This window comes from Sciurus vulgaris (assembly GCF_902686455.1).
Source record: "Sciurus vulgaris genome assembly, chromosome: X".
In the NCBI taxonomy this organism is placed as follows: Eukaryota; Metazoa; Chordata; class Mammalia; order Rodentia; family Sciuridae; genus Sciurus; species Sciurus vulgaris.
Window position 1 is genome coordinate 127,738,287 of NC_136471.1, and position 27,249 is coordinate 127,765,535.

General features: G+C 34.8%; 1 protein-coding gene across 4 annotated transcripts in view; it reads right to left on the reverse strand.

Annotated features, from left to right (window-relative positions):
* Positions 1 to 4,212, reverse strand: part of GLRA2 (glycine receptor alpha 2) — a 204,369-nt gene extending 200,157 nt beyond the window's left edge. For 2 of the 4 annotated variants that reach the window (XM_079123212.1, XM_079123213.1), the window contains exons 1-3: positions 4,083 to 4,212; positions 2,935 to 3,018; positions 690 to 823 (exon numbers count right to left, since the gene is read on the reverse strand). In XM_079123212.1, coding sequence (XP_078979338.1) covers positions 690 to 823; positions 2,935 to 3,018; positions 4,083 to 4,099 — 235 coding nt within the window. In that variant the 5' untranslated portion in view covers positions 4,100 to 4,212. Of the gene's footprint in view, positions 1 to 689; positions 824 to 2,934; positions 3,494 to 3,550; positions 3,663 to 4,082 lie in introns of those variants that run through there. The other 2 variants (XM_079123215.1, XM_079123214.1) reach the window with 2 other exon arrangements.
* Between the last annotated feature and the right edge of the window lie 23,037 nt (positions 4,213 to 27,249).

The following is a 27,249-nucleotide window of genomic DNA, read 5'->3' on the forward strand; positions in this document are numbered from 1 at the left end:
GACTATTAACTGATTTTTGTAATGTTGAACAAAAACAGAAAATTTCCATTTGCTTCTAATTGAACAAAGAAATTACCATCTTTCACATGTGCATTTACAAATCCTATAATCTTTGCTAATTCAGGATAAATAACTTCAAATAAACAATAGGAATTTTTAAACAAGCGGGAATCAAAATTTTCTGATGTGTTAAATTAGAGCCTCTTCTCACAAAGCCTGAAACTTTAAAAAGGCCTGAAAGTGTGCAAAATGGCACATTTTATCTGAGATTTAAATTTCACTTTGATGTTGATATTTAAAACCAAAACGACATATTTTGGTGAAATTATTGAACCTGTCGTGCATCCTGGTAGATGTTTATACAAGTCAAGTCAATCTTTTGCTCTTGTATTCACTTCCAGCCACATACCCACATAAGACAAAATAGGGACTGTGGCAATAATCTCTGCCACTAGTGTTATTTTTGGAATGAAGCACAAACAAGGAAAGTTTATAAGCATGGCAAGTGACAAATAAAATTTAAGATATTTAAATCACTAAGTAATTTTTCAAGTGTCAAAATAAAATGAATACCATACTTTTTGCTTCTGTTTTGCAATAAAAAGCATGAAAATATTTTTTTTTCTGAGTAAACTATTCAAATACCTAAGGTTTCTCAAAACCTTAACATAAGTTTAAGTGGAACCTACCTTTAAAATTTGGCCTGATTCTTGCATCATATCCTGATGTTCTGCCCATTAATTTGTCCAAGAAATCTGAAGGAGATAGGGTCTGCGAAGGTTGTTTTCCAGACCTGGAGTCATGGTCTTTGCAGAAAGCCGCCCTAAACACATCATTAACTCTTTTAGCAACAATTCCATTCTCAGCTGCTGAGAATTAATACAAAATGTTTGTATCACATTTTGGTAAAGATATTTAATATATTAGTGAGAAGAAAAATATAAACTTTTTGGTCAATTTCTGAACTTATATATGGTCTAAAGTTAACTTTACATGATGAGAAGTATAAATCCATACCTCCCAAGTTTCCAAACTTTAACCATAAAATGCTTCGGATGACAATGAACATAGATTTAGGTTGTAGATTTTATGAATATTTAAAGTTATTTATTTGTAGAGTTATCAATGAAGTGAAAAGGATAATTTAGAAATTTATATGACTTAAAATCATTTTCTCATGCTTTTAAAAATTTGTTCCATCATTCCAGTCCTAAATATAAATCCTCTACCTTTCATAATTAATATAAGATAGGCTGAACAAATGAAACACTACAATTAATTATCATATTGCTTTTTTCTCACCTGGTAGATTCTATTACAGTTATTAGTTATTAGTATTTTCCAGTGTGATATTTAAAAGAGAGCCTTCATTTGGAATTTTAACTTCATTTAAAAATAGGTCAACAATGATTATGTGTGTTACTCCCATTAATTTATCAGTTGTTATTTATATATGAACGTTTGCATTGTCAATTCTCCAATTAGTATTAGTGAAAAAACACTTCTAAGTCGTTTTGTCTTTTTCATTATCAAAAGCATTAAAGTTGAATGGAATATCTCTCAGATTTTCATATTCATGTTAAAAGTAATAAAGAGCTTGTAAGAAGAGTATATTTGATTTGTAACAAAATAAATCCTTTCAAAATACATAGTGATTGACTGAATATGTTGATTTCTTCACTGAAGTATGTATTTTGAAAGCTTTGTTTCCAATAGTTTAACAGTCTTGTTAATTCTGTCACTAAGGAAATATCATATTCTTGCCAGTTTTTCAAAGAAGAGGCATTGAATTTAAGTGCAAAGATGATATAAGCATTTGGTAGGAGTTAAAATTGATACAATCATCCAGAAATACTCACATTCCCATATGCAGATTCATCTGATTAATCAAGTATTATTTGATTATGATGGTGGTGGTAGTGATGAAAATGATGATGATGATGATGATGATGATTCTAATAAAACCCAGCCTACAATCTTTCTTAATCAGAGTAGAAGGTGTAAACCTGAAAGGAACATAGTGGGTTTTCCCAGTATTCATAGCATTATTTCTATGTGTTCCATTTCTCTTGGTTCTGTGAAAAAATACCATAAAATTTGGTGAAAATTAAAGGTAGAGTTCTATACTTTGTTGTAAGAGCATCTCCTATCTCTATCTTATCTTAGACTCTGCCATTACATGGCTATTTCATTTACTGGCAATAAAATTCATATTTTGAGATGTCAATTGATTTGACAATTAGTAAATTATGTAGAAAATGAAAGCATGCAAATAATGATTTCTCACTTATTTTAACTATGCACACTCCGCTCATCATGCAGACATAAATACAAAGATGTCATATTAATTAAATTTTGGTAGGCAACCAATTTTCAACTAGACTAAATGATAGAATTGTGGTAAAAAGAGATATCTGATGTTTCAAGAAAATTCCTGAATTGCAGTTCTCATAGTATGCTTCTAGTTGATGAAATATAATAGAAGTCCCAAGTTGACTGAGAATTAGGGTTCTTGTATATTTTTATATTAAATGATCATGCTCCTGAAAAATTAATCCAATCACTTCCAGCATATGAAAAACATTGTACCCAGTAATCCATTTAAATGATTTCCAGAAGAATTTGAAAGCAAAAATATCAGCCTTATGTAGAAATGTAAAGAGCATGCAACTCATCAGACTACCTTAATATTACATTGGCTGTGAAAATGTGCGTTGAAATGCAGAGTGCAGCTATGCAACATAAAACTTGCTTTTGTGAAAATTTACCACCCTCCCACCATAATTAAGCTTTTTAAGTGAACAAAAGAAATTTAATTCTCCTCTATAAAATAATGTGATCCAAAGAACAGGACAAAATAGATAATTGCATGACACTTTTTCGTTCAAACAGTTTCATGTGGAAAATATCAACATGCAAAGTCGTTTCACCTACCTGAAGTGGTTGGTCTCTAAGAAAAATGCAAACAAGGCTGTCAAAATGTTCACTAGCTGCCGGTTCATTCCTGTTTCTGTGATGCTTGTGAAAAAATATCCCGAAATGATTCCAGAAAGAAGCTAGGACAAAGTATCTATTTATTGTCCAGATTCAAAATCTAGCAGGAATCTAGTTTCTTTGAAAATCAAAAAGAGATTTGGGTTTGTACAGTTTTCTGAGAAAAAACAAAAAGTGTCAGTCCTGGGCATCATGGTCAGGTCAAACCGAGGCTCAGGACCATCAGTTAGCCCAGGAAAGACAAAGCCTCAGAACTGATGAATCCCCCAGCTGCTTTTCCTGAATAATAAAAATGCTGCTACCTTAATCACATCACCATGCAAAGGGGGCTGGTGACAATGCCATGCTGGAAGTCGGGTTGCTGTGGCTTTTGTATTATATCCTTTCTGTTTAACAAAGCCCTTTCCTCTAGAAAATGTTCTCTTTTAAAAAGAAGTTGTAAATGAGAGAGAAGAAAGCACTCTACGCGCTGGAGTGTTTGAGGGGAAGAGGGAGAAATTGCTGAGATCCTGTGCTGGAATGAGGGCTACAGAAAAAGACGGAGACGTGATCTTACCCAGCCTATAAATTTCAGCACTCGGACAGCTCCTAGCTCTGAAGTGCGCATGTTTCCTTTTTCAGGAGCTTGGGGCGGGGGTCCGGGAGAGGCATTCATGAGGGAATGTGCCTGCCGTTCAAAGGCAAAGAGTGACTTGCCATTCAGCGAGGGGGTGCTGAAGTGAGCGAGATTACGATAAGAGGAGAGCAGAGGTCAGGGGAGACGAACAGGGTGAGAGAGGCTGGGGTCTGAGCTTCCTGGAAATGCTAGTCTGTCTGTGGGTGGGCGGGACGGGACTTTGAAGCAGAAAAGAGAAGGGAATAGGTTTCAACATGAGGAAAGAAAATTAGGGAAACAGAACAGGATTTGGAGTACTGAAACTACAATAAGGATGTGGATATTTCACTTCTTATCAATGGGAATCAGAGGCAAAAGTGAAGCCCTGTGCTGAAGAGGAGGGGACATTTGCTTGGCATAGAGAAGCCCATGTACAGAACAAGGTTCATAAGGATCAATAATTTAATTTAGAAGTCCTTTATGCCTTCCTTACCTCTTGAGTGTTTTCATTTTATTTTGACCGCCTGTTCCCTAAGGATCTGTCTATCCCTCTACTAGGGAAAGCCCCTTCCACTGGGCTTTCTTCTGTGGCTCAAAATCCTTGGGCATCCTCTTAAGTCACAGATTTGTAGAGAAGGAAAAAAAAAAAGACAATGGACCAGCAGGGGGCAGTAGTAATCTTTTCCTGTCCCCCGTAAAGGTTAGAACAGGGCTCCATGTTAGAAATGGAGGAAAAAAAAAAAAAAAAAAAAAAGACTGGGGTCTTTAGTTTCATCTGCCCTTTCCAAATGTTAATCACCAGGAAGGAAGTCATGTAATAAAGTATAGGTTTTCTCCTATATTCGCTAGAGACTGAAAATAATGAAAGTTTGTAAATCCTGTAGGAAAGCATGAGAGTTAACACTGCTACCACAAATTAAATTTACAAATTTTATTATTAAGAACAAAAGGAAGGGTAGATAATTCAGTTCAGCTTTTGGAAAGGGAGAATGAAAAACTGAATGTCCTACCATGAGTTGGGTGAGTAACTTTTTGTCATTAGTCACTTTGGTCTTCCACCACAGGACTTAATTTTTAAACAAAATAATATAATTAATTTTTAGTCCATAAATGACTAACTTGTCCTTGATTAATTTAAAAAATCATAGCAGAGTAACAAAGAATTCTAAAAATGCAGTTATTTTCACCTTTTAATGTTAATATAAATCACCTGAAGATCCTATTGAAATGCAAATTCTGACACAACAGATCTGCCTTGGGACCTGAGTTCTGCATTTCTTACAAGATTTTAGCCAAAGTTGATGCTGCAGGCCCACAGATCACACTTTGAATAGCAAGGGTGTATATGCCCTTTCACCAGATTTCTATGTTGCCAAGACAGAATATTGGAGCCTCTTTTTAGATGAAACGCAGCAGCCCAAGCATTCTGCTTACATACAAAATCAGTTCTTTGGATGTGTTTCTTAACTCTCAGTGTCTAGAAAAAGCGATTCAATTTAAAAGGAAAACAGTATGGTCTAGTGTGAGACATCCCTGAACTACAGCTTCAAATCTGTTCACTTCCAAATTCATTCACATGGAAACTCTAAACCTGGTTTTATCCCTGCAGTCCTGACCCAAAAAGTTAAATCAATTCCTGGAAATATATTTCTTCAATTAGTATGCTATATGGAAAAATCACACAAGATTTTTTGTGCTCAAGATTCTTTCCAAAAGAAAATATACATGTAAATGAGGATAAAAATGATTTATCCCAAATTTAAGATTGTAATGATGCTTAAAGTAATACATTCTTTTTGAATCACTTTCTTTCAACAACAGAGCTGTGGTATAAAGCAGGAACAGGGAAATTTGTGACAAAGGGAGTCTCTGGCTAGTAGCATGAAATCATAGCTTTATATTATTTTAGAATTGGAAGGGACTTTAGAGAGGATCTAGTCTGGCCTCCTCCTTTTCTCATCTCTCCCAAGTTTGGATTCAGCCCTGTCACTACACAGAAACAGCCCTCATTAAGTCTGCCAATGAATTCCTTATAACTGAGGCCAAAGGATATTCTTCTGTTTTCATCTTACTTGATATTTCCATCATACCTATTGTCATTGGCCTCTTCCTCCTTCTTGAAACATGTCCTGCTTGTGACATAGTGAACTCCCGATTTTCCTCCTTTTCTGGCTCCTTGCCAGGCATATCCTCTCTACCTGGCCTATAAAAGTTGGATTTCCTGAAGGCTATATTCTAGACCCTCTCTTCTTCTCACATTATACTCTCTTAGAGAATTATATGATAATATAATTTCTATTATCCTTAATGAAGATGAACCACAGATATACATCACTCTATCCATACCTATTTATCCAAATGCTTCCTAAACAATCCCTGTCGAATGTCTCAAAATCTCCTTAAACTCTTCATATCAAAACAAAACTCATTATAATTCCTCTAAATCCTGATTCTGTTCTACTGTACCTGTTTCACTTTTAGCAACCAATAGCCAAGATAGCAACTCTGAGGTTCCCTATGCATCACTCCCCATATCCTGTTCTTCATCAAGCCCTATTGATTTTATCTCCCAAATACATCTCGTCTGTCCACTTTTCTCCATCTCATCCTCCATGACCCCAGTTGAGGTATCTTATCTACTACTGTAATAGTCGCCTTACTTGTCTACATGGACCAACAGCTGTCCCTCTTCCATCCCATTCTGTTCACTGCAACCAGAATGATGGTTCAAAATCAGAATCTGATTATGTCACTCCCTGGTTACTACTATGGATCTCCATTTATCTTTGAATAGAACAAGGAAACTACTTAACATAACCTGAAAGTCTTACATGATCTGGTCCATGCCTACATTCTCCCTCATCTAATCCCCTCTTCATCTCATTCCTTCCCCTCTGACTATATTGGTCTCTTTTAGTCTCTTATACTTTCTGTGTTGCTTAATACCATGAAGTACTCATGCTTGCCATCTTTTTCTGATAAGCACCAGTTTATATTTTAAATCTCTGCTCAAGTATTATTTCCTCAAGAAGGACTTCCCTGACCTATATTATTCTATCAACTATCTCTAGTATAGACTATCTTCATATTCTGCAACTCTGATTCATGGAGTACATCACCATTGCATGCATACATGTTCATGATTATTTGCTTATATAATGAGCTTTGCAGTGGACAGAGATAGCAGATCATTTGGTCTGCCATTGTATCCCCATATATTCAGTGATAATAACAATCATAATGGGATTATGGTCACTAAGAGATGATTTTAAATATACAAGATACATAATATAGCAATATCCTGCATCTGGACTCCCAGTGAACTCATGAGTCTCAGTATAAAGAGATGGTCCTCCTCCCCAAAGTGATGCTTAAACAAATTAAAATAAGTAAATACATAGTTCACAAATAGTTCTGTCAGACATTGCTTGTTATGCAATTAATAAGTTAAGATTACAATTAGGAAAGAAAACTAAGTTCTATTGCTCAGCCACCTACAGTATGAAATAAATTCAAAGTCAGAACTATGAATCTAACGCACTTCATTCCAGTTTTGCCTCTAACACTCATTGGTTATATGACCTTGGATAAGTCATTTAATCCCTCTGAGCCTCGTTTTTATAATGTGTAAAATGCAGATAATATTGTTACATCAAATATTTTTATGTAGAATACTTTTGCAAGTCACAAGAAATCATAGCTGAACAAGTGCTTTGGCTCTTAATCTCAGTTCCTGGCATCTACTGGCTGTTAAAATTTATGTTTTGACTTTGTTCCTTGGACAATTCCTCTTTCAAGGACAGTAATTCTCAGGAGCTTTGTAAAGGTCTTATTTGCAATGCAATGAAATCCTGAAGTCTAATCCTTCTATGCTTCTAACTCACCAAATTACAACTGGTTGAAGCATGTGGCACCCTCATTTTACATTCTCCTTATCAGAAAAATCAGATTTTGACCCATCCTATGATATTATAAGGATCAACACACAATATTTGGTCTATATGATACTACGTATTAAAAAATTTTAAATAGATATGAACATATAGAAACATTTCTTATGAACATCGGTATCATCAACTGATAATTAATGTTTTTGGAACATAATAATTACATAGTACTTCACAGTTTTCAAAATACCCACACTATGTGGCAGAACAATAATTTATATCCATATATTTTTCCAATGAGGAATCTAAAGTTTGTATAAGTTTATTATTTTTCCCTAGCCTACATGATTTAGTGACAAAGTCATACTTTCTATATTTACTACCAAAGGGAACAGAATTATTTCTCATCAAGTGTGATTGATGTTATTTTTCAAGTCACTAGAAGCTTACAACTAGCTTTAATAATCATGTTCTGATTCCATTGCAGTAAATGCCCTTTTTCAGTGGCATTTTGGTCACCATTATACTAAGATACAAACACAAAACACACAAATATGATGAATGGAAACCCCATATTAAAATCTCAAAGTCAATTTCCTGAAGGAAATAAGAGAAAGATATGTAATATATCAATATCCTGCATCAGGACTCCCAGTGAACTTTTATGAATCTCAGCATAGAGATGGTCCTCCTCAAATAAGGCCATTGTTCCCTCTACTTGAAAAGATGAAGTAGAGGTTAAAAATGGACTACTAATTTGCTGTTGACACCCACTGAGTGTTTGAGGCAAATTAGGGCAAGAAGTTGTTTTACCAAATCCTTAGTTGCAAGGGAATCTTTCCTCACCAAGAACAATAAAGCCAATTTCAACTTGATAAAATGCACCTCTTGAATTGTAAGATTTACCTGCCTCAAACAGATCAATTTTCACTATTAGATTTGAGGTTAGAACAGATTTCCAGATGAGAAAACCCTAAGACATGAGAATATGAGGTCATTATTTCTATTAATCCATGGAACTTGTTAGATCAATATTGTAATCGCCCTTTCTTAACTATTTGTATTGATAGAAAAGAGATGGTATATTGGAAAATTGGTTTATATATCAACAAAGACTGGGAAATCCCACAACTGGTAACAGGCCCTCTGAAACCTGGAGATCCTGGGATGACAGTAGCCAGACTCAAGTCCAAGTCTAAAAGACTCAGAACCAGAGAAGCCAATGATTTAACTCACAGATCCAGACCAAAGGCCTGAGACCCCATCAGACCACTGATGTAATTTCCTCAATTCAAGGACATAAGAAGAGTGTCTCAGCTCTAGGAGAGAGAGAGAGGGGAAATAATCTTTCTCTGCCTTTTTGTCCTATCTTGGTCCCCAGCTGATTGTATGGTGCCTGCCCACTTTGAGGACAAATGTTCCCCACTCAGCCCACTGACTCATACATGAGTCTCTTCCAGAAATACCCTCACAGACACATCCAGAAATGATGCTTTATCTATACTCTAGGTTTTCCTTACCTGTCAAGTTGACACCTAAAATTAATTATCACTAATACCTTAGGGATCAGGTCTAGAGTCTGTCTCTTCAGACTGAGGACTCTGAGCTACCACTATGGAGCCCATATTGGCTCTTGACTTTCATGGCTACTCACTGGCCTATATGTAATCCTTATAATCACTTGTATTGGAAATGAAAGACACACAATAGAACACACTTTCTGTTGGATGAGATAAATCACTAGGAGGACAGGAAAGAAAAAAAAAGAAAGTGAAAAGCAAAGCATAGTTCCTGCATGTTGATTTTTGCAGGATGTCACAAGAGTTAATACTAATTAATTTAAGGCTGTTTTAATAGCCAGCACCCACAGAGCAAGAATGCCTAAAGAGCTGATGTTACTCTGCATTCATTCTCCCTCATTTTCATAAATACAGTTTGTTTCTCTCCTCTTTATTTGTGGAATGCATAGAGATACCCAGCATGCAGAAAAGCAAGCTTCAAGGCTATGAAGTCTAAATATGAAATAACTCCTCTTCCAGGCTCCATGCAGACAACTGGATGTCTGTCCAGAGCATTTCTGGATTAAATTACTTGGAAGTCATTTTAGGATTGGAGCTCTTCTACTTATTAGTGTTCAGTGTTCACAGACCACAAATGTGTCCAATGCTTGAAATAATTTCTATTTCTAGCAATGATTCATGGCAAGTGATTGCTTCTCTATTGGCTAGTATGAGAAATGCAGCATTTCTTGTCCTAAACAATAAGAAGGCAAATAATAATTTGGAGGATAAATTAAATATATCACCATTTGAATATATTAGAAAAATTCCACATTTGCTACAATTCTAAAGATAAAATAATGAATATAATAAGATTGATTGTTACAGTATCACTTGTCTTAGAATCTTCTAGGTTAGGTTCTGCCACTGACATGAAAATTGCCTTAACTTCACCTTCATTATGTAATGCTGAAAAATTCTTTTGGGGAGTTCTCAGATTTTAAACTTTTGTTACTGACTTCATTAATGTCCACCCCCCCCACACACACACCCCGTAAAATGCCTCCTCTGGATTGTCTTGTTTGGATTTACAGAATGCTTAAAAGAAGCTGGTTTGAGAGTGATTTCAACTTGAACAATAGCAATAGATTTTATTAGCCAATAAGCTAGCACTTGATAGTTGAAATGGAATTATGTTCATTATAGTCAATAATGACACTTATTATTGTGAAGCATGATATAGATGCTAACTGACTAATGCATTTGTAACCAACAGTTGTGTCAATCACTCAGTCAACAAATGTTGATTATTAATTTACTATATGCAAACTACTATTTATTTCTTTGAAGATGAGACAAAGCAATATATTATTTTTATCTGCTAAGTACTCAAAATCTACATGCAAAAATAATAAAAATAAATATTATAGAAATGAGCCTCTTGGTCAAGATACCATATATGGATATTAACTTACTAGTACCCAAGAAGTTTCAAAATGGAACATTCACCTATGTATACTTCATAGTCCAAATTCTGGTTCTTAGCTTGGCAGAAAATTAATCTTGTTAGTTCCCAAATATATTACTAATCAGGAATGTGACATACATACTCTACAATGCCCAAGAGCATGACATATAAGCCAGAATGAAATAGCAGTTTGGCTGCCAAGTAACCTGTGTAAGCCTGGGCAGTGTATAAGCTTCCTGGGGGTACCCTGGGGAAGTAGCATGACAAATATGACTTTAGAATCTGACCTTATTGTTGAAATGTGAAAAAGTTGAGTGGAACCTATATCAAACTAATGGAGTCATCTCCAGCTTCATAATACCTGTTCCAGAAACTGAATACTTGCATCCTATATTCCTATTACTCATTGATTAGAGTAGGATTTGTTTTATTTCTCAGACTTCTCTTTTGTATTGTCCATTTCTTGTCAACTTCACTGCTAATTGACATGTTAATTGTGTTTCAAACATGGTACATTATAAAATATTACACACTTATATATGGGGAATTTATGTAAATCATATAAGAATAATAAAACAAATTTTATATAACTACAAATAGCATAAGACAGAAAATTTCCAACACATCTGAAGACCCCCAAATGCTAATCCATTTTATCACATCTTGTTTGTTAACTTTTATCCTAAATATTTTCTTATTGTGTTTTTTTGCTTTTGTTTGTTTTAACAAGCCACACAAATATTGGGAAATAAAATCCTCTAATATCAACATAGCATATTACATAGATTTGAAAAGTCACTACAAAGAGATACAATGTTTGCCATTCAAAGCAGACTTGAATTTTGTTCTGATAATACATGACTATGTAATAAATGATCTAAAATTTTAATGGTTTAAAACAATATATTAATATCTCTGGGTCTGGTAGTTTGAATGGTTTCATTCAGAAACTCGTGTTTAGATTCTGTCAACCTGTTATATGGAAACTGAGGCTTGAATTACCTGAACAACTGGGCCAGACTTCCATGATGACTTGCTTACATGACTAGTATTGGATACTGAATGGAAGCTCAGCTAGGACAGTTAACCAGAAGACCTACACATGGTTTTCCCTGAAATCTGGGCTTCTTACACCATGGTGGGTGGGTGGGTGATTCCCAACAGTAAACACTCCAAAAAAATGAGAACAATGTTGTCATACAACTTATTATAACATAATCTTGGGATCATGAAACTGTCGATTTTACTGCATTTTACTACTTACATATGACCAGCTCAGTTTTAATATAGGAGGGAACTTTCTGGAGTATAACTAGAAGATAGGTTCTATTGGGCAGATATCTTTGAAGATTGGCTATGCCAGCTATATAAAATGATTGCCAGTACTAATATTTGCAAAGAGTGTTATGTCATCTCCTAATTCAAGTCATAAAGAACATTAAATAGACTACAAAACCTCACTTAAAAACACCTCAAATATACAGATAAAAAGTTTGTTCATAATGCTTTTATTAGAGAATTGTATTGATACATACTATTGGGGTTCATTTTGACATAACCATACATGCATTGAATACATGGGAATATATAGTATATAATTTGCTCACCCTTCCCTCCCCTCCTCCCTCCTCCTGTTCCCCTTTTTCTACTCTATTGATCTGCCTTCAATTTATTTGCAGTTTTTAAATTAATGCTTTATAGGTATATGTAAGGGTAAAATTCACTGTTCCATATTCATATATATTCATAACAGTTCAGTCAATTTCATTCCAATGTTCCTCTGTTTTCCCATCCATTCTCTCTCCCGCTTAATCCCTTTTGTTTGCTCTACTGATCATCTCCCTTCTATTTTTGTGGGATTCTTTTCCTTTTCCCTTATTTTGCTCCAGCCTCTACATATGAGAAAAAAATTCAATATTTGACTTTCTGAGTCTGGCTTATTTCACTTAGCATGTTTTCCAGTTCCATCCATTTACTGGCAAATTCCATACTTTCATTCTTCTTTATGGCTGAGTAAACTTCCATTGTGTGTGTGTGTGTGTATATGAAAAAAGAAAATGGGATATACACACACACACACACATATATATATATGCATATATGTAAATATATATATACGTACATATATATGTATATATATATATACACACACATATATATCATAGTCTGGCTTCATAACTTGGTTATTGTGAATTATTCTGCTATAAAAACTGATGTGCCTGTACCACTATCACTATAGTATGCTGATTTTAGATCTTTAGAATAAATACCAAGGAGTGGTATATCTGGGTTATATGGTAGTTCCATTAATAGCCTTTTGAGTAATCTCCATACTGTTTTCCAAAGTGTTTGTACTAATTTTCAGTCCCACCAACAAATGTATGAGTGTATATTTTCCCCCCATTCTCACCAGGATTTATTATTATTTGTATTCTTTTAAAAAAATTTTATTCTTTTTAGTTATACATGACAGTAGAATGCATTTTGACATGTCATACATACATGGAGTACAAGTTTCCACTTTTTTGGTTATATGTGATGTGGAGTTACACTGCTTGTGTATTCATATAAGATCATAGGAAAGTTATGTCCAGTTCATTCTGTTTTTCTTATTCTTATCCCTCTCCCATTCCCTTCATTCCCCTTTGTCTAATCCAGTAAACTTTCGTTCTTCCTTCCCCCCTGTTTATTGTGTGTTAGCATCTGCATGTCAGAGAGAATATTTGGCCTTTGGTTTTTTGGGATTGGTTTATATCACATAGCATGATAGTTTCCAGTTCCATCCATTTACCAGCAAATGTCAGAATTTCATTCATCTTTAAAGGTGAGTAATATTCCATTATGTATATTGCTTATTTTAAGTCCTTTAGGTATATACCAAGGAGTGGAATAACTGGATCAAATGGTGGATCCAGTCCTAGGTTTTTGAGGAACCTCCATACTGTTTTCCAGAGTGGTTGCACTAATTTGCATTCCCACCAGCAATGTATGAGTGTCCCTTTTTCCCCACATCCTCACCAACATTTGTTGTTACTTGTATTCATGATAATTGCCATTCTGACTGGAGTCACATGAAGACTTAATGTAGTTTTGATTTGCGTTTCATTGCTTTCTAGGAACATTTTCCATTTTTTCATTTGTTCACCATTATTTCTTATTTTGAGAAGCGTCTCTTTAGTTCTTTTGCCAATTTATTTATCATTTGATTTGTTTAAGTTTTTTGGTGAGTTCTTTATATGTTCTGAATATTAATCCCCTGTCAGATGAGCAACTGGCAAAGATTTTATTCCATTCTGTAGACTCTCTTTATGCTCTCAATTGTTTCCTTTACTGCAGAAGTTTTTTTACTTTGATGTCATCCCATTTATTGATTCTTTTATTTCTTAGATTTAGGGGTCTTGGGTGAAAAAGTCAGCTGATGAGAGCCACTGCCTGATGCTGCTGCCCCATCTCCAAACATGGTCACCTCCATCTTGGGACACCGCTACCACTGCCATTGCGATCTCAAGATGTGACAACCTACATCTGGGGACACTGGCCAGGTCCCCAATATCAAAGTGCCTGCAGGTATGCTGCCACTGCCACCATCTCAGAAGGTGGCCTCCTCCATCTAGGGATACTGGCTGGGACCTGAAAGTTCATTATCAAAGTGCCTGCAGATTTGGTGACACCTGAGGTCTTCCTACCAGGTGTGCTAATAACCACCATCTTGCTGCAGAGGTGGAATAGACCTGGGCTTTTCCAAGCTCTGTGTGTCCTGAAGCACACAGGGATTGACAGGGATGGCTATAGTGGGTTAGAGGGTTGGAATAGAGTGTGAGGACATCTTGCTGTTGGTTCACCCAATCATCTGGTCCAGCACCCACTGGGTTCCTGGGGCCCACTTGGGCAGGCACTTGCTGGGCCCCAGTACCAGCCCAGTCCCTGGCACCAGCCTAGCACTCAACTCCCTCCCCAGTCTGGCATCCACTGATCCCCTGGTCCTGCCAGGTCTAGCATTAGTCCAGTTCCCAGCAGGGTCCTCCAGCTCCCCAATCCCCAGTCTTCCAACCCCTACCTAGTCACCAACCCAGCCCAGCACTCACAGCTATGTGGCCAACCTGCAGCTCTCAGCGCCCAGTCCTGATCTGCCTAATACAGAACAGCTCTCTGCAACAGGCACAGAGGTCCTAGAGTTCAATCCACAGGACACCTGGGAAAGAAGTGCCTGATGTCTTAATAGGAGTTATTTAAGGCTGTATATTGTTTGCATTGTGTACTGTGAATATTGATCTCCCCTTAAAGGTGAAGTACTGGCCATCTTCAGTGACACTATAAGTCTAAGGGTAAAAACTGTAGGATCTCAGATCCATACTGCAAGATGGGAAGACACACAAACAACATGAAAAAACAAGGCCTCAAACAAACCAAGATGCTCCAATGATAGAGTCCATTGACAACACCGTAGAAAAAGGTCAGAGGAGTTTAGAATGTACATACTTAAACTGATTTGCAACATAAAGGATGATGTAAGGAATGAAATCAGAGATAATTTTCAGAAGGTGAAAGATCACTTTGATTAAGAGAGATTATGAAAAGAAATCCTCAAAATAAAGGAACCAATAAACCAAATTAAAAATTCAATGGAAAGTAGCACCAACAGACTAGACTGCCTGGAAGACAGAACCTCAGGGAACAAAGACAAAATCTATATGCTTAAAAAATATATATTCTTTGAGAAGATGGTAAGAAACCATGAACAGAACTTCAAGAAGTATGGGATAACATGAAAAGAATAAAGTTAAGATTTATTAGGATAGAGGAAGGCACAGAGATACAAACCAAAGGAATTCACAATCTTTTCAATTAAATAATATCAGAAAATTTCCCAAACATGAAGAATGAAATGGGAAATCAACTACAAGAGGCTTACAGGAATCAAAGGTACAAAATTACAATAGACCCTCACCAAAGCACATTATAATGAAAATGCCCAACCTTCAGAAAAGGATAGAATTTTAATGGCTACAAAAGAAAAAAATCAAATTGCATATAAGGGAAACCAATTCAGATCTCAACTGATTTCTCAACCCAGGCCCTCAACGCCATGAAGTCCTGGAATAACATATATCAAGCTCTGAAAGAAAATGGATGCCAACTGAGAATCTTATATCCAACAAAATTAAATTAAGCTTCAGATTTGAAGATAAAATAAAAACATTCCATGATAAACAAAAATTAAAAGAATTCACAACTAGAAAGCCTGCACTACAGAACATTCTTAGCAAAATATTCCATGAAGAGGAAATGAAAAAAAAAATGGAAAACCAGCAAACGGAGGAACTATAATAAAGGAGATACAAAGGCAAAACTAAGTCAAATTAAAAATGAGAAATAAACCAAAACAAACAGGAATACAAATCATATCTCAATAATAACCCTGAATATTCATGGTCTAAACTCATCCATCAAATGACATAGACTGGCAGATTAGATTAAAAAACAAGACCCAACAATATGCTGTCACAGAAAGACTCACCTCAAAGGCAAGACATCCACAAACTGAAGGTAAAAGTATGGTAAAAAACAAATCACTCATATGGACAGCATAAATAGGCAGGGGTTTCCATCCTAACATCATATAAAATGAACATCAAGTGAAAGTTAGTCAGAAGGGACAAAAATGGACATTTCATACTGCTTAAGGGAATCATACATCAACAAGACATAACAATTGTAAATATTTACACCCTAAACAATGGAACATCTATGTACATCAAACAAACTCTTCTCAATTTTAAGAATCAAATAGACCACAACACAATAATACTGGATAAATTTAACACACCTCTCTCACTACTGGATAGAGCCTTCACACAAAAACTAAACAAAGAAACTATAGAATTAAATAAAACAATCAATAATTTATAATTAACAGACATATATATAGAATATTTCATCCATTAGTGAGTAAATACACTTTCATCTCAGCAGCACGTGGATCCTTCTGTTCAATGAATCAAAAAATTAAATTAAAAATAGAATATAAATTATGCCACAAAGCAACTATAGCAAATACAAAAAATAGAGATACTAACCTGTATTCTATCAAATCATAAAGGAATGAAATTAGAAATCGATAATAAAATAAATAATAGAAGCAACTCCAACATCTGGAGACTAAATAGTACAATGTTGAATGATGAATCTATGGCAGAAGAAATCAGGGATGAATTAAAAAAATACTTAGAGGTAAATGAGAATACTGGTACAACATATCAAAATCTCTGGGGCACTATGAAGGTCATGCTAAGAGGAAAGTTCATTACACTGAGCTCATTCATTAAAAGAATAGAAAATCAACAAATAAATGACCTAACATTGCATCTCAAAACCCTAGGAAAAGAACAAATCAACACCAAAAGCAGTAGAAGACTGGAAAAAATTAAAATCAGAGCTGAAATCAATGAAACTGAAACAAAACAAACAATTCAAAAAAATTGACAAAACAAAAAGTTGGTTCTTTGAAAAAATAACTATCATTGATGAAACCTTAGTCACAGTAACAGAGAGAGAGAGAGAGAGAGAACGAGAACTCAAATTACTAAAATTTGTGATGAAAAAGAGAATATCACAGTAGACACTACTGAGACACAGAAGATAATTAGAAGCTATTTTGAAAATTTGTACTTCAATAAAATAAAAAATCTCAAAGGCATCGAAAAATTTCTAGAGACATAATATACCCAAACTGAATCAGAAGGACATACACAATTAAAACAGATCATTTTCAATCAATGAAATAGAAGACACCATCAAAAGCCTACCAACTAAGAAAAGCTATAACCAGATAGATTCTCACCTGAGTTCTACAAGACCTTCAAGGAAAAATTGACACCAATACTCCTCAAAGTATTCCATGAAATAAAAAAGTAGGGAAACCTTCCGTACTCAGCCTATGAGGCTAGTATCACCCTGATACCAAAACCAGACAAAGACACATCAAGGAAAGAAAACTTCAGACCAATATCCCTGATGAACATAGAGGCAAAAGTTCTCAATAGAATTCTGGCAAATTGTATACAAAAACACATTTTAAAGATAGTGCACCACAATCAAGTAGTATTCATTCTAGGGATGCAAGTTTGTTTCAATGTATGGAAATCAATAAATGTAATTCATCACATCAATAGACTTAAAGAAAAAAATCATGATCATCTCAATAGGTGCAAAAAAAGCGTTTGACAAAATACAGCACCTCTTCATGTTCAAAACTCTAGAAAAACTAGGGATAGTAGGAATATACCTCAACATTGAAAAAACTACATATGCTAAACCTAAGGCAAACATCATTCTAAATGGAGAAAAATTGAAAGCATTCCTTCTAAAAACTGGAAAAAGACACCACTTCTATTCAACATAGTCCTGGAAACTCTAGCTAGAGCAATTGGACAGACCAAAGAAATCAAAGGTTTATGAATAGAAAAAGAAGAACTCAAACTATCACTATTTGCTGACATGATTCGAAATTTAGAAGATCCAAAAAATTCCACTAGAAAACTACTAGAACTAATAAATGAATTCAGCAATGTAGCAGGATACAAAATCAACACTCACAAATCTAATGCATTTCTATTCAGAAGTGATGAATCCTCTGAAAGGAAAATGAAGCAAACTACCTCATTCACAAAAGCCTCAAAAAAAAAAAAAAAAAAAAGCACCTTGGGATTCAATCTAACAAAAGAGGTGAAAGACCTCTACAATGAAAACTACAGAACACTAAAGAAAGAAATTAAAGAAAACCTTAGGAGATGGAAAGATCTCCCATGTTCTTGGAGAGGCAGAATTAATATTGTCAAAATGGCCATACTACCAAAAGTGCTATACAGATTCAATGCAATTCCAATTAAAATTCCAACATCTTTCTTCATAGAAATAGAGAAAGCAATCATTAAATTCATTTGGAAAAATAAGAGACCCAGAATAGCCAAAGCAATCCTTAGTGTGAAAAGTGAAGCAGGAAGCATCAGAATACCAGACCTTAAACTACTCTACAGAGCAGTAGTAACAAAAATGACATGGTATTGGCACCAAAATAGACATGTAGACCAATGGTACAGAACCGAAGACACAGAGACAAACCCACATAAATACAGTTATATCATACTGGACAAAAGTGCCAAAAACATTCCTTGAAGAAAAGGTAGCCTATTCAAGAAATGGTACTGGAAAGACAAGAAATCCATGTGTAATAAAACAAAATCAAACCCCTTTCTCTCACCCTCTAAAAAAACTCAACTCAAAGTGGATCAAATACTTAGGCAATAGAGACCCTACCCCTAATAGAAGAAAAAGTAAGCCCAAATCTTCAGTATTCTATCGTTAGAAATTGACTTCCTTACCAAGACTCTGAAAGCACAAGAAGTAAAATCAAGAATCAATAAATGGGATGGATTCAAACTAAAAAGCTTCTTTTCAGAAAAGGAAACAATAATGTGAACAGAGAGCCTGCAGAATGGGAGAAAATCTTTACCACATGTACCTCAGAGAGCACTAATCTCCAGGTATATAAAGAATTCAATAAACTCAACACCAAAAAACTGAATAACCCAGTCAATAGATGGAATAAGGAACTGAACAGATACTTCACAGAAGAAGAAATACAATCAACAAATATATGGAAAAATGTTCAACATTTTTAGCAATTACAGAAATGCAAATCAAAACTAAGATTTCATCTCATTCTACTCAGAATGGCAATTATCAAGAATACAAACAGAACTAGAAAAAATGGTCCTAAAATTCATTTGGAAAATGAAAGACCAGAATAGCCAAGGCAGTCTTGAGCAAGAAGAACAATGCTGGAAGCATCACAATACCTGATATCAAATTAAACTACAGAGTTATTTTAATAAAATTAGCATGGTACTGGCACCAAAACAGACATGAAGATCAACTGAGCAAAATAGGAGACAGAGACAAACCCATGTAAATATTGTCATCTGATACTTGACAAAGGTACCAAATGTGTTTATTGGAGAAAAGACAGCCTTTTTAACAAATGGTGCTAGGAAAGCTGGATATCACTAGGTAGAACAATGAAACATGATCCCTGTCTTTTGCCCTGCACCAAAGTCAACTCAGAGTGAATCAAAAGCCTAAGAATTAGATCAGAAACTCTCCAATTGCTAGACGAAAACATAAGCTCAATACTATAGCATAATTTTGCAGGCACCAACTTCTTAACATCCTTAACATTACCCCTAAAATTCAAGTATAAATATATATTTTTAAAAGAAAAGATGAAATTACCATAACCTAAGGGAAATTCTCAGAGACCTAAAACAAGAATATATGTATTCAGAATAGAATTCAAGTGCTAAAGGCAGAGTGCCTTAGTATCTTTTTATTCCATAGACTTATGACTTCTATTTGATTATTTTTGACTTACTTATTTCTTTCCCATTATTTGCCTTTGTAATTGTTAAACATGTTTAATACATTTATTCCAAATCTAATAAGTCTAATATCTGAAGTATATGATTATCTTATTCTATTACTGATTGCTTCTCCTGGCTATAACTCATAGGGTCTTTGTCATGTGGTGTGTCTTGTGATTTACCTTTGCAAATGAAATCCATTATAACTTTTACTGAAGGAAAACCTTGAGGTATGTGTTAAAATTTGTTTCCCCCAATTAGATTATCATTCCTTCCACCAGAGACATTTGTAATCACCAACTTATAAGAACTTTAAATTCTTGGTTGAATTATAGAGTTAGTATTTATCAGGATTATACATTTCTGTGTCATTTTCCTGTGCTTACAATTCTCCAACACTTTCAAAGTCCATTTAAAGTCAAGTTTTAGATAAGTATGTTTCCTTGCTATTTCTCATTTTGTAGCACACTGCATGGCTCATCCCCCAAATACACCATCTTCTTTTCCTGGACTTAAACCCCTCTCTCTAATTCTCCCATCTTCCCAAGATGCCATTAAAACTAAAGTCATAATAAAAATGTAATAGTTAACATTTAGAAGCCAATGATCTATTTAAATGTCATATATAACTTGTGAGATAAATATCAAGCTGTAATATAGACTAAAAGTAGTACCCATAAAATAGCATACAGAAACAAAGCATTTGAAAACATGAAAAAGAGGTTAAGAAACACGAAAATTAAAAGGGGATTGTTAATATGAAAGTTATTCATAATATATTAGAGGAGAGATGATTTTTGAAGAGGCAATGGCTAAAGTTTTCAGAATTGATGAAAAACACAAATCAGCAGAATTAAGAACACCAATAAAATTCAGGCAGAATAAAATATTGCCACTTCTAAGTATATTGTCCTCAAAGTGAAACTAAAAAAATAAAAAAAATAAAGACCAAGAAAAGATCTTGAGGTCAGTCAGGAATAGATTTACAAAGACACTACTATGAGACAACAATCTGACAGCTGAATTGTCAGCAATAATAAGAGGGCTGAAAGGCTGAAAGGCAGTGAAATGATTTCAATATACTGAGGGACTATAACTGCCATCCTAGGAAAATGTATCTGTGAAGTTGTTTTAGAAAACGGAAATGAGTGAAATAAACATACTTCTAGACAAACAAAACTGAAAATATTTATTAAAGATAGAACTTCATAAAATGAATAAAAGGGGCTGGAACTGTAACTCAGTGGTCAAGACCTTGCCTAGCATGTGTGAAGCACTGGGTTTGATCCTCAGCACCACATAAAAATAAATAGATAAATATATTGTGGCCATTTACAACTAAAAAATAGTTTAAAATAAATAAAAGAAAATGAATAAAAGAAAAAATAAAACAGAGTAAAAGACTATTTTAGGAAAAAGGAAACTGCCCTCAGAAGAAAGGTGTAAGATGAAAAAAAAAGTGGTGAGCATTGAAAGTGCTATACAAATGTGTAAATATAAATAAAATATAAATAAACACTAATGGTATATATTTATTTCAAACAAAGATAAGTTTTAAGGTTAAAAACATCTTAGTAGGGAGAGACAGAAAATATACACAGATCAATGTGATTAAAATTATACTATGATACTACATTAGAATAGAGGAGAAAGAAGAACCAAGAGGAAGATGAGCAGAGAGGAAAAAAATGTACTAAAAGTATAGGAGGGCATTCTGAGTTTTTAAATGCTAGAGAAAAAGGTTGAACAGGATTTACATTTTAAACTGGAGAATCAAATAGTCTTTATCTCTCTCCCTAACTCCCAAACTCCAGGCCTGCCTGGTATTAATCCAACTTCAATGCTATCACTTTAAAAAGATGTCTCCCAATAGAGAGGAAAACAGGTTCTCAGAGACAAGATGATAGAATTACTTTATATTTTATGTAAGAATGTTAAAGGATAATGTAACCATTGTCTTCAAGAGTATAAATTTTATTTTCCAAAATATGCCAAACAAAATATCTTCATCTACTTTCAGGACACCCATATAGGGGACATAGGTCTAAGTTACATAAATGGTGGGAATTCTTGCCAAATGGTTGATTGTTGGACCGGACAGAGAATAAATGAGTGGATTATCCATCAGCATAACTTTTTAAACAACATTAGTGCCTTTCATAAACTCATTCCCCCACCTCCAGGTTTATGCTGCTATAGCACATGGTATTATTTCAAACTTTAGAAGGTGTATATTCAAGTTCTACCTCCCCCATTTTCTATCTTACAAATTACTCTAACTCTGTGAGCTCTAGTCTTCCCTTCAATAGAATAGGAGATAATACCTTCTTTGTTTACCATGCAGGGTTGTAGCAAGCATCCAATGACATGAGTTAAAAGACTATATAAACTTCAAGGACTCTCATAAATGTAAGCTGTTATTCTTGAATAAATGTGTTATCATGATCACATGAGGTTATTTATATAATTGATTCCTTAATCATTTCCTTAATTCTAAGTACAAGATTATAAATTTTATTCAAAACTTCACATTAATTTAGGAAAATTAAAAAAGATTAACATTTTGATGCTGATGAATGGCATATGTAAAATATATGTGTATGAAGAAAACAAAGTCCTGTTATTTTTCAAATGGGCAATTATTATATGAGCCTCAGAAAAGAAACCTAATTTAACTTTTAAGTTACTAATTTAATATTTCTAAGTATTTTAAATGGCCATGCGAAAGGATTTGGATAAACTGATACATATGAGTAGAGCAGAGAATTCTACTGACATGAAGAAAAGGACTTCTTGATAGAAAAATTTTAAAGAAGTTGGGGGTGATTTAACATAATCATAAGACTGAGTCTGAAAATATTGAGTTGTATTTATTTCTTGACCACCCCAAAGCCTAATCAACTAAAAGATTGAAACAATTGAGTAACCTTTTATCTTTTTCCATTTAAGGAAACTATTTTTGTTAGTTTGCAAAGCCTTGAACATGAGGCCAATAATATTGTAAAACTAAATCAGTTCTTTTTAGATATCATTATTATTTTTATTATAAACAAATGGGATACATGTTGTTTCTCTGTACATGGAATCAAGGAATACAATTTGTATAATCACAAATTTACATAGGGTAATGTTGTTGGATTCATTCTGTTATTTTTTCCCTTCCCCCCACCCCTCCCACCCCTCTTTTCCCTCTATACAGTCCTTCCTTCCTCCATACTTGCCCCCCTCCCTAACCCTAACTCTAACCCTAACACTAACCCTTCCCTCCCCCCATTATGTGTCATCATCCACTTATTAGCCATATCTTTCATCCTTTGGTTTTTTGAGATTGGCTTATCTCACTTAGCATGATATCCTCCACTTTCATCAATTTGCCTGCAAATGCCATAATTTTATAATTCTTTATGGCGGAGTAATATTCCATTGTATATATGCCACAGTTTCTTTATCCATTCATCAATTGAAGGACATGTAGGTTGGTTGCACATTCTGGCTGTGGTGAATTGAGCAGCAATGAACATTGATGCGGCTGTATCTCTGTAGTACGCTGATTTTAAGTCCTTTGGGTATAGGCCAAGGAGTGGGATAGCTGGGTCAAATGGTGGTTCCATTCCAAGCTTTCTGAGGAATCTCCACACTGCTTTCCAGAGTGGCTGCACTAATTTGCAGCCCCACCAGCAATGTATGAGTGTACCTTTTCCCCCACATCCTCGCCAACACCTATTGTTGCTCGTATTCTTGATAATCACCATTCTAATTGGAGTGAGATGGAATCTTAGGGTAGTTTTGATTTGCATTTCTCTTATTACTAGAGATGTTGAACATTTTTTCATATATCTGTTGATTGCTTGTAGATCTTCTCTGTGAAGTGTCTGTTCATTTCCTTAGCCCATTTGTTGATTGGATTATTTGTATTCTTGGTGTAGAGTTTTATGAGTTCTTTATAGATTCTGGAAATTAGCGCTCTATCTGAAGTATGAGTGGCAAAGATATTCTCCCACTCTGTAGGCTCTCTCTTCACATTACTGACAGTTTCCTTTGCTGAGAGAAAGCTTTTTAGTTTGAATCTATCCCAGTTGTTGATTCTTGCTTTTATTTCTTGGGCTATGGGAGTCCTGTTAAGAAAGTCTGATCCTAAGCCAACAAGTTGAAGATTTGGACCTACTTTTTCTTCTGTAAGATGCAAGGTCTCTGGTCTGATTCCGAGGTCCTTGATCCATTTTGAGTTGAGTTTTGTGCAGGTGAGAGATAGAGGTTTAATTTCATTCAGTTGCACATGGTTTTCCAGTTTTCCCAGCAACATTTGTTGAAGAGGCTATCTTTTCTTCATTGCATATTCTTGGCCCCTTTGTCTAGTATGAGAAAATTGTATTTATTTGGGTTTGTGTCCATCTCCCTATTCTGTACCATTGATCTACCTGTCTATTTTGGTACCACTGCCATGCCGTTTTTGTTACTATTGCTTTGTAATAGAGTTGAAGATCTGGTATTGCGATACCCCCGGCTTCGCTCTTTCTACTGAGGATTGCTTTAGCTATTCTGGGTTTTTTATTCTTCCAGATGAATTTCACGATTGCTAGCTCTAATTCTGTAAGGTACATCATTGGGATTTTAATTGGAATTGCATTGAATCTGTATAGCACTTTAGGTAGTATGGCCATTTTGACAACATTAGTTCTGCCTATCCAAGAACGTGGGAGGTCTTTCCATCTTCTAAGGTTTTCTTTAATTTCTTTCTTTACTGTTCTGTAGTTCTCATGGTAGAGGTCTTTCATCTCTTTTGTGAGATTGATTCCCAAGTATTTTATTTTTTTTAATGCTATTGTGAATGGGGTAGTTTTCCTAATTTCTCTTTCTGAAGATTCATCACTTATGTATAAAAATGCATTGGATTTATGAGCATTGATCTTGTAACCTGCTACGTGACTGAATTTACTTATGAGTTCTAAAAGTTTTCTGGTGGAATTTTCTGGTTCCTCTAAATATATAATCATGTCATCAGCAAACAGGGATAGTTTGAGTTCTTCTTTTCCTATTCATATCCCTTTAATTTCTTTGGTCTGTCTAATTGCTCTGGCCAGAGTCTCAAGAACGATGTTGAGTAGAAGTGGTGAAAGAGAGCATCCCTGCCTTGTTCCAGTTTTTAGGGGGAATGCTTTCAGTTTTTCACCATTTAGAATGATATTAGCCGTGGGCTTAGCATAAATGGCCTTTACAATGTTAAGGAATGTTCCCACTATCCCTATTTTTTCTAGTGTTTTGATCATGAAGGGGTGCTGTATTTTATCAAATGCTTTTTCTGCATCTATTGAAATAATCATGTGATTCTTAACTTTAAGTCTGTTGATATGGTGAATGACGTTTATCCATTTCCGGATGTTGAACCAACCTTGTATCCTGGGATAAAACCCACTTGATCGTGGTGTACTATCTTTTTAATATATTTTTGTATGCGATTTGCTAAAATTTTGTTGAGAATTTTTGCATCGATGTTCATTAAGGATATTGGTCTGAAATTTTCTTTCCTCAATGTTTCTCTGTCTGGTTTAGTATCAGGATGATACTGGCTTCATAGAATGAGTTTGGGAGGGTTCCCTCCTCTTGTATTTCATGGAATCCTTTGAGGAATATTGGAATGAGCTCTCCTTTAGAGGTTTTGTAGAACATGGCTGAGAACCCATCTGGTCCGGACTTTTCTTTGTTGGTAGGCTCTTGATGACCTCTTCTATTTTATTGCTTGAAATTGATTTATTTAAGTTGTGTATATCCCCCTCATTCAGTTTAGGTAATTCATATGTCTCTAGAAACTTGTTGATGTCTTTGAGGTTTTCTGTTTTGTTGGAGTATAGATTTTCAAAATAGCTTCTAATTATGTTTTGTATTTCACTCGTGTCTCTTGTGATTTTCCTTGTTCATTCCAAATTTTAGTAATTTGAGTTTTCTCCCTCTTTCTCTTGGATAGTGTGGCTAAGGGTTTATCAATTTTGTTTATTTTTTCAGAGAACCAACTATGTATTTTGTTAATTTTTCCGATTGTTTCTTTTGTTTCAATTTCTTTGATTTCAGCTCTGATCTTAACTATTTCCTGTCTTCTACTACTTTTGGTGTTGGTCTGCTCTTCTTTTTCTAGGGCTTTGAGCTGTAGTGTTAAGTCGTTTATTTGTTGATTTCTACTTCTTTTGTTGAATGTGCCCCATGAAATAAATCTTCCTCTAAGTTACTGCTTTCATAGAGTTCCAGAGATTTTGAAATGATGTGTCTTTGTTCTCGTTTACTTCTAAGAAATTTTTTATTTCTGTCCTGATGTCTTCTGTTATCCATTCATCATATAATAGTGTATTATTTAATCTCCAGGTATTGGAGAAATTTCTGTTTTTTATTCTGTCATTTATTTCTAATTTCAATCCATTATGATCTGATAGAATACAAGGTAGTATCTCTATCTTCTTGTATTTGCTAACAGTAGCTTGGTGGCATAAAATATGTTCTATTTTAGAGAAGGATCCATGTGCTGCTGAGAAGAAAGTGTATTCGTTCTTTGTTGGATGGTATATTCTATATGTGTCCGTTAAGTCTAAATTGATTGTGTTATTGAGATCTGTGTTTTCTTTATTCAATTTTTGTTTGGAGGATCTATCCAGTGGTGAGAGAGGTGTGTTAAAATCGCCTAGTATTATTGTGTTGTGGTCTATTTGATTTCTGGAATTAAGAAGGATTTGTTTGACGTACATGGATGAGCCAAAGTTCGGGGCATAGATATTTATGATTGTTATGTCTTGCTGATTTATGTTTCCCTTAAGCAGTATGTAATGTCCTTCTTTATCCCTTCTGACTAATTTTGGCTTGAAGTCCACATTATCTGAAATGAGGATGGATACTCCAGCTTTTTTGCTGTGTCCGTGTGCATGGTATGTTTTTTCCCATCCTTTCACCTTTAGTCTGTGTGCATCTCTTTCTATGAGATGAGTCTCTTGCAGGCAGCATATTGTCGGATCTTTCTTTTTAATCCACTCTGCCAGTCTATGTCTTTTGATTGATGAGTTCAGGTCATTAACATTCAGGGTTATTATTGTGATATGATTTGTATTCCCAGTCATTTGACTCATTTTTGTTTTTTGACATGATTTGGTTTCTCCTTTATTTGGCTACTCCTTTAGGCTAGTTCCTCCCGTTGCTGATTTGCATCATTGTTTTTCATCTCTTCCTCATGGAATATTTTGCTGAGAATGTCCTGTAATGCCGGCTTTCTTTTTGTAAATTCCTTTAGCTTTTGTTTATCATGGAAGGATCTTATTTCGTCGTCAAATCTGAAAGTAAGTTTTGCTGGGTATAAGATTCTTGGTTGGCATCCATTTTCTTTCAGGGCTTGGTAAATATTGTTCCAGGC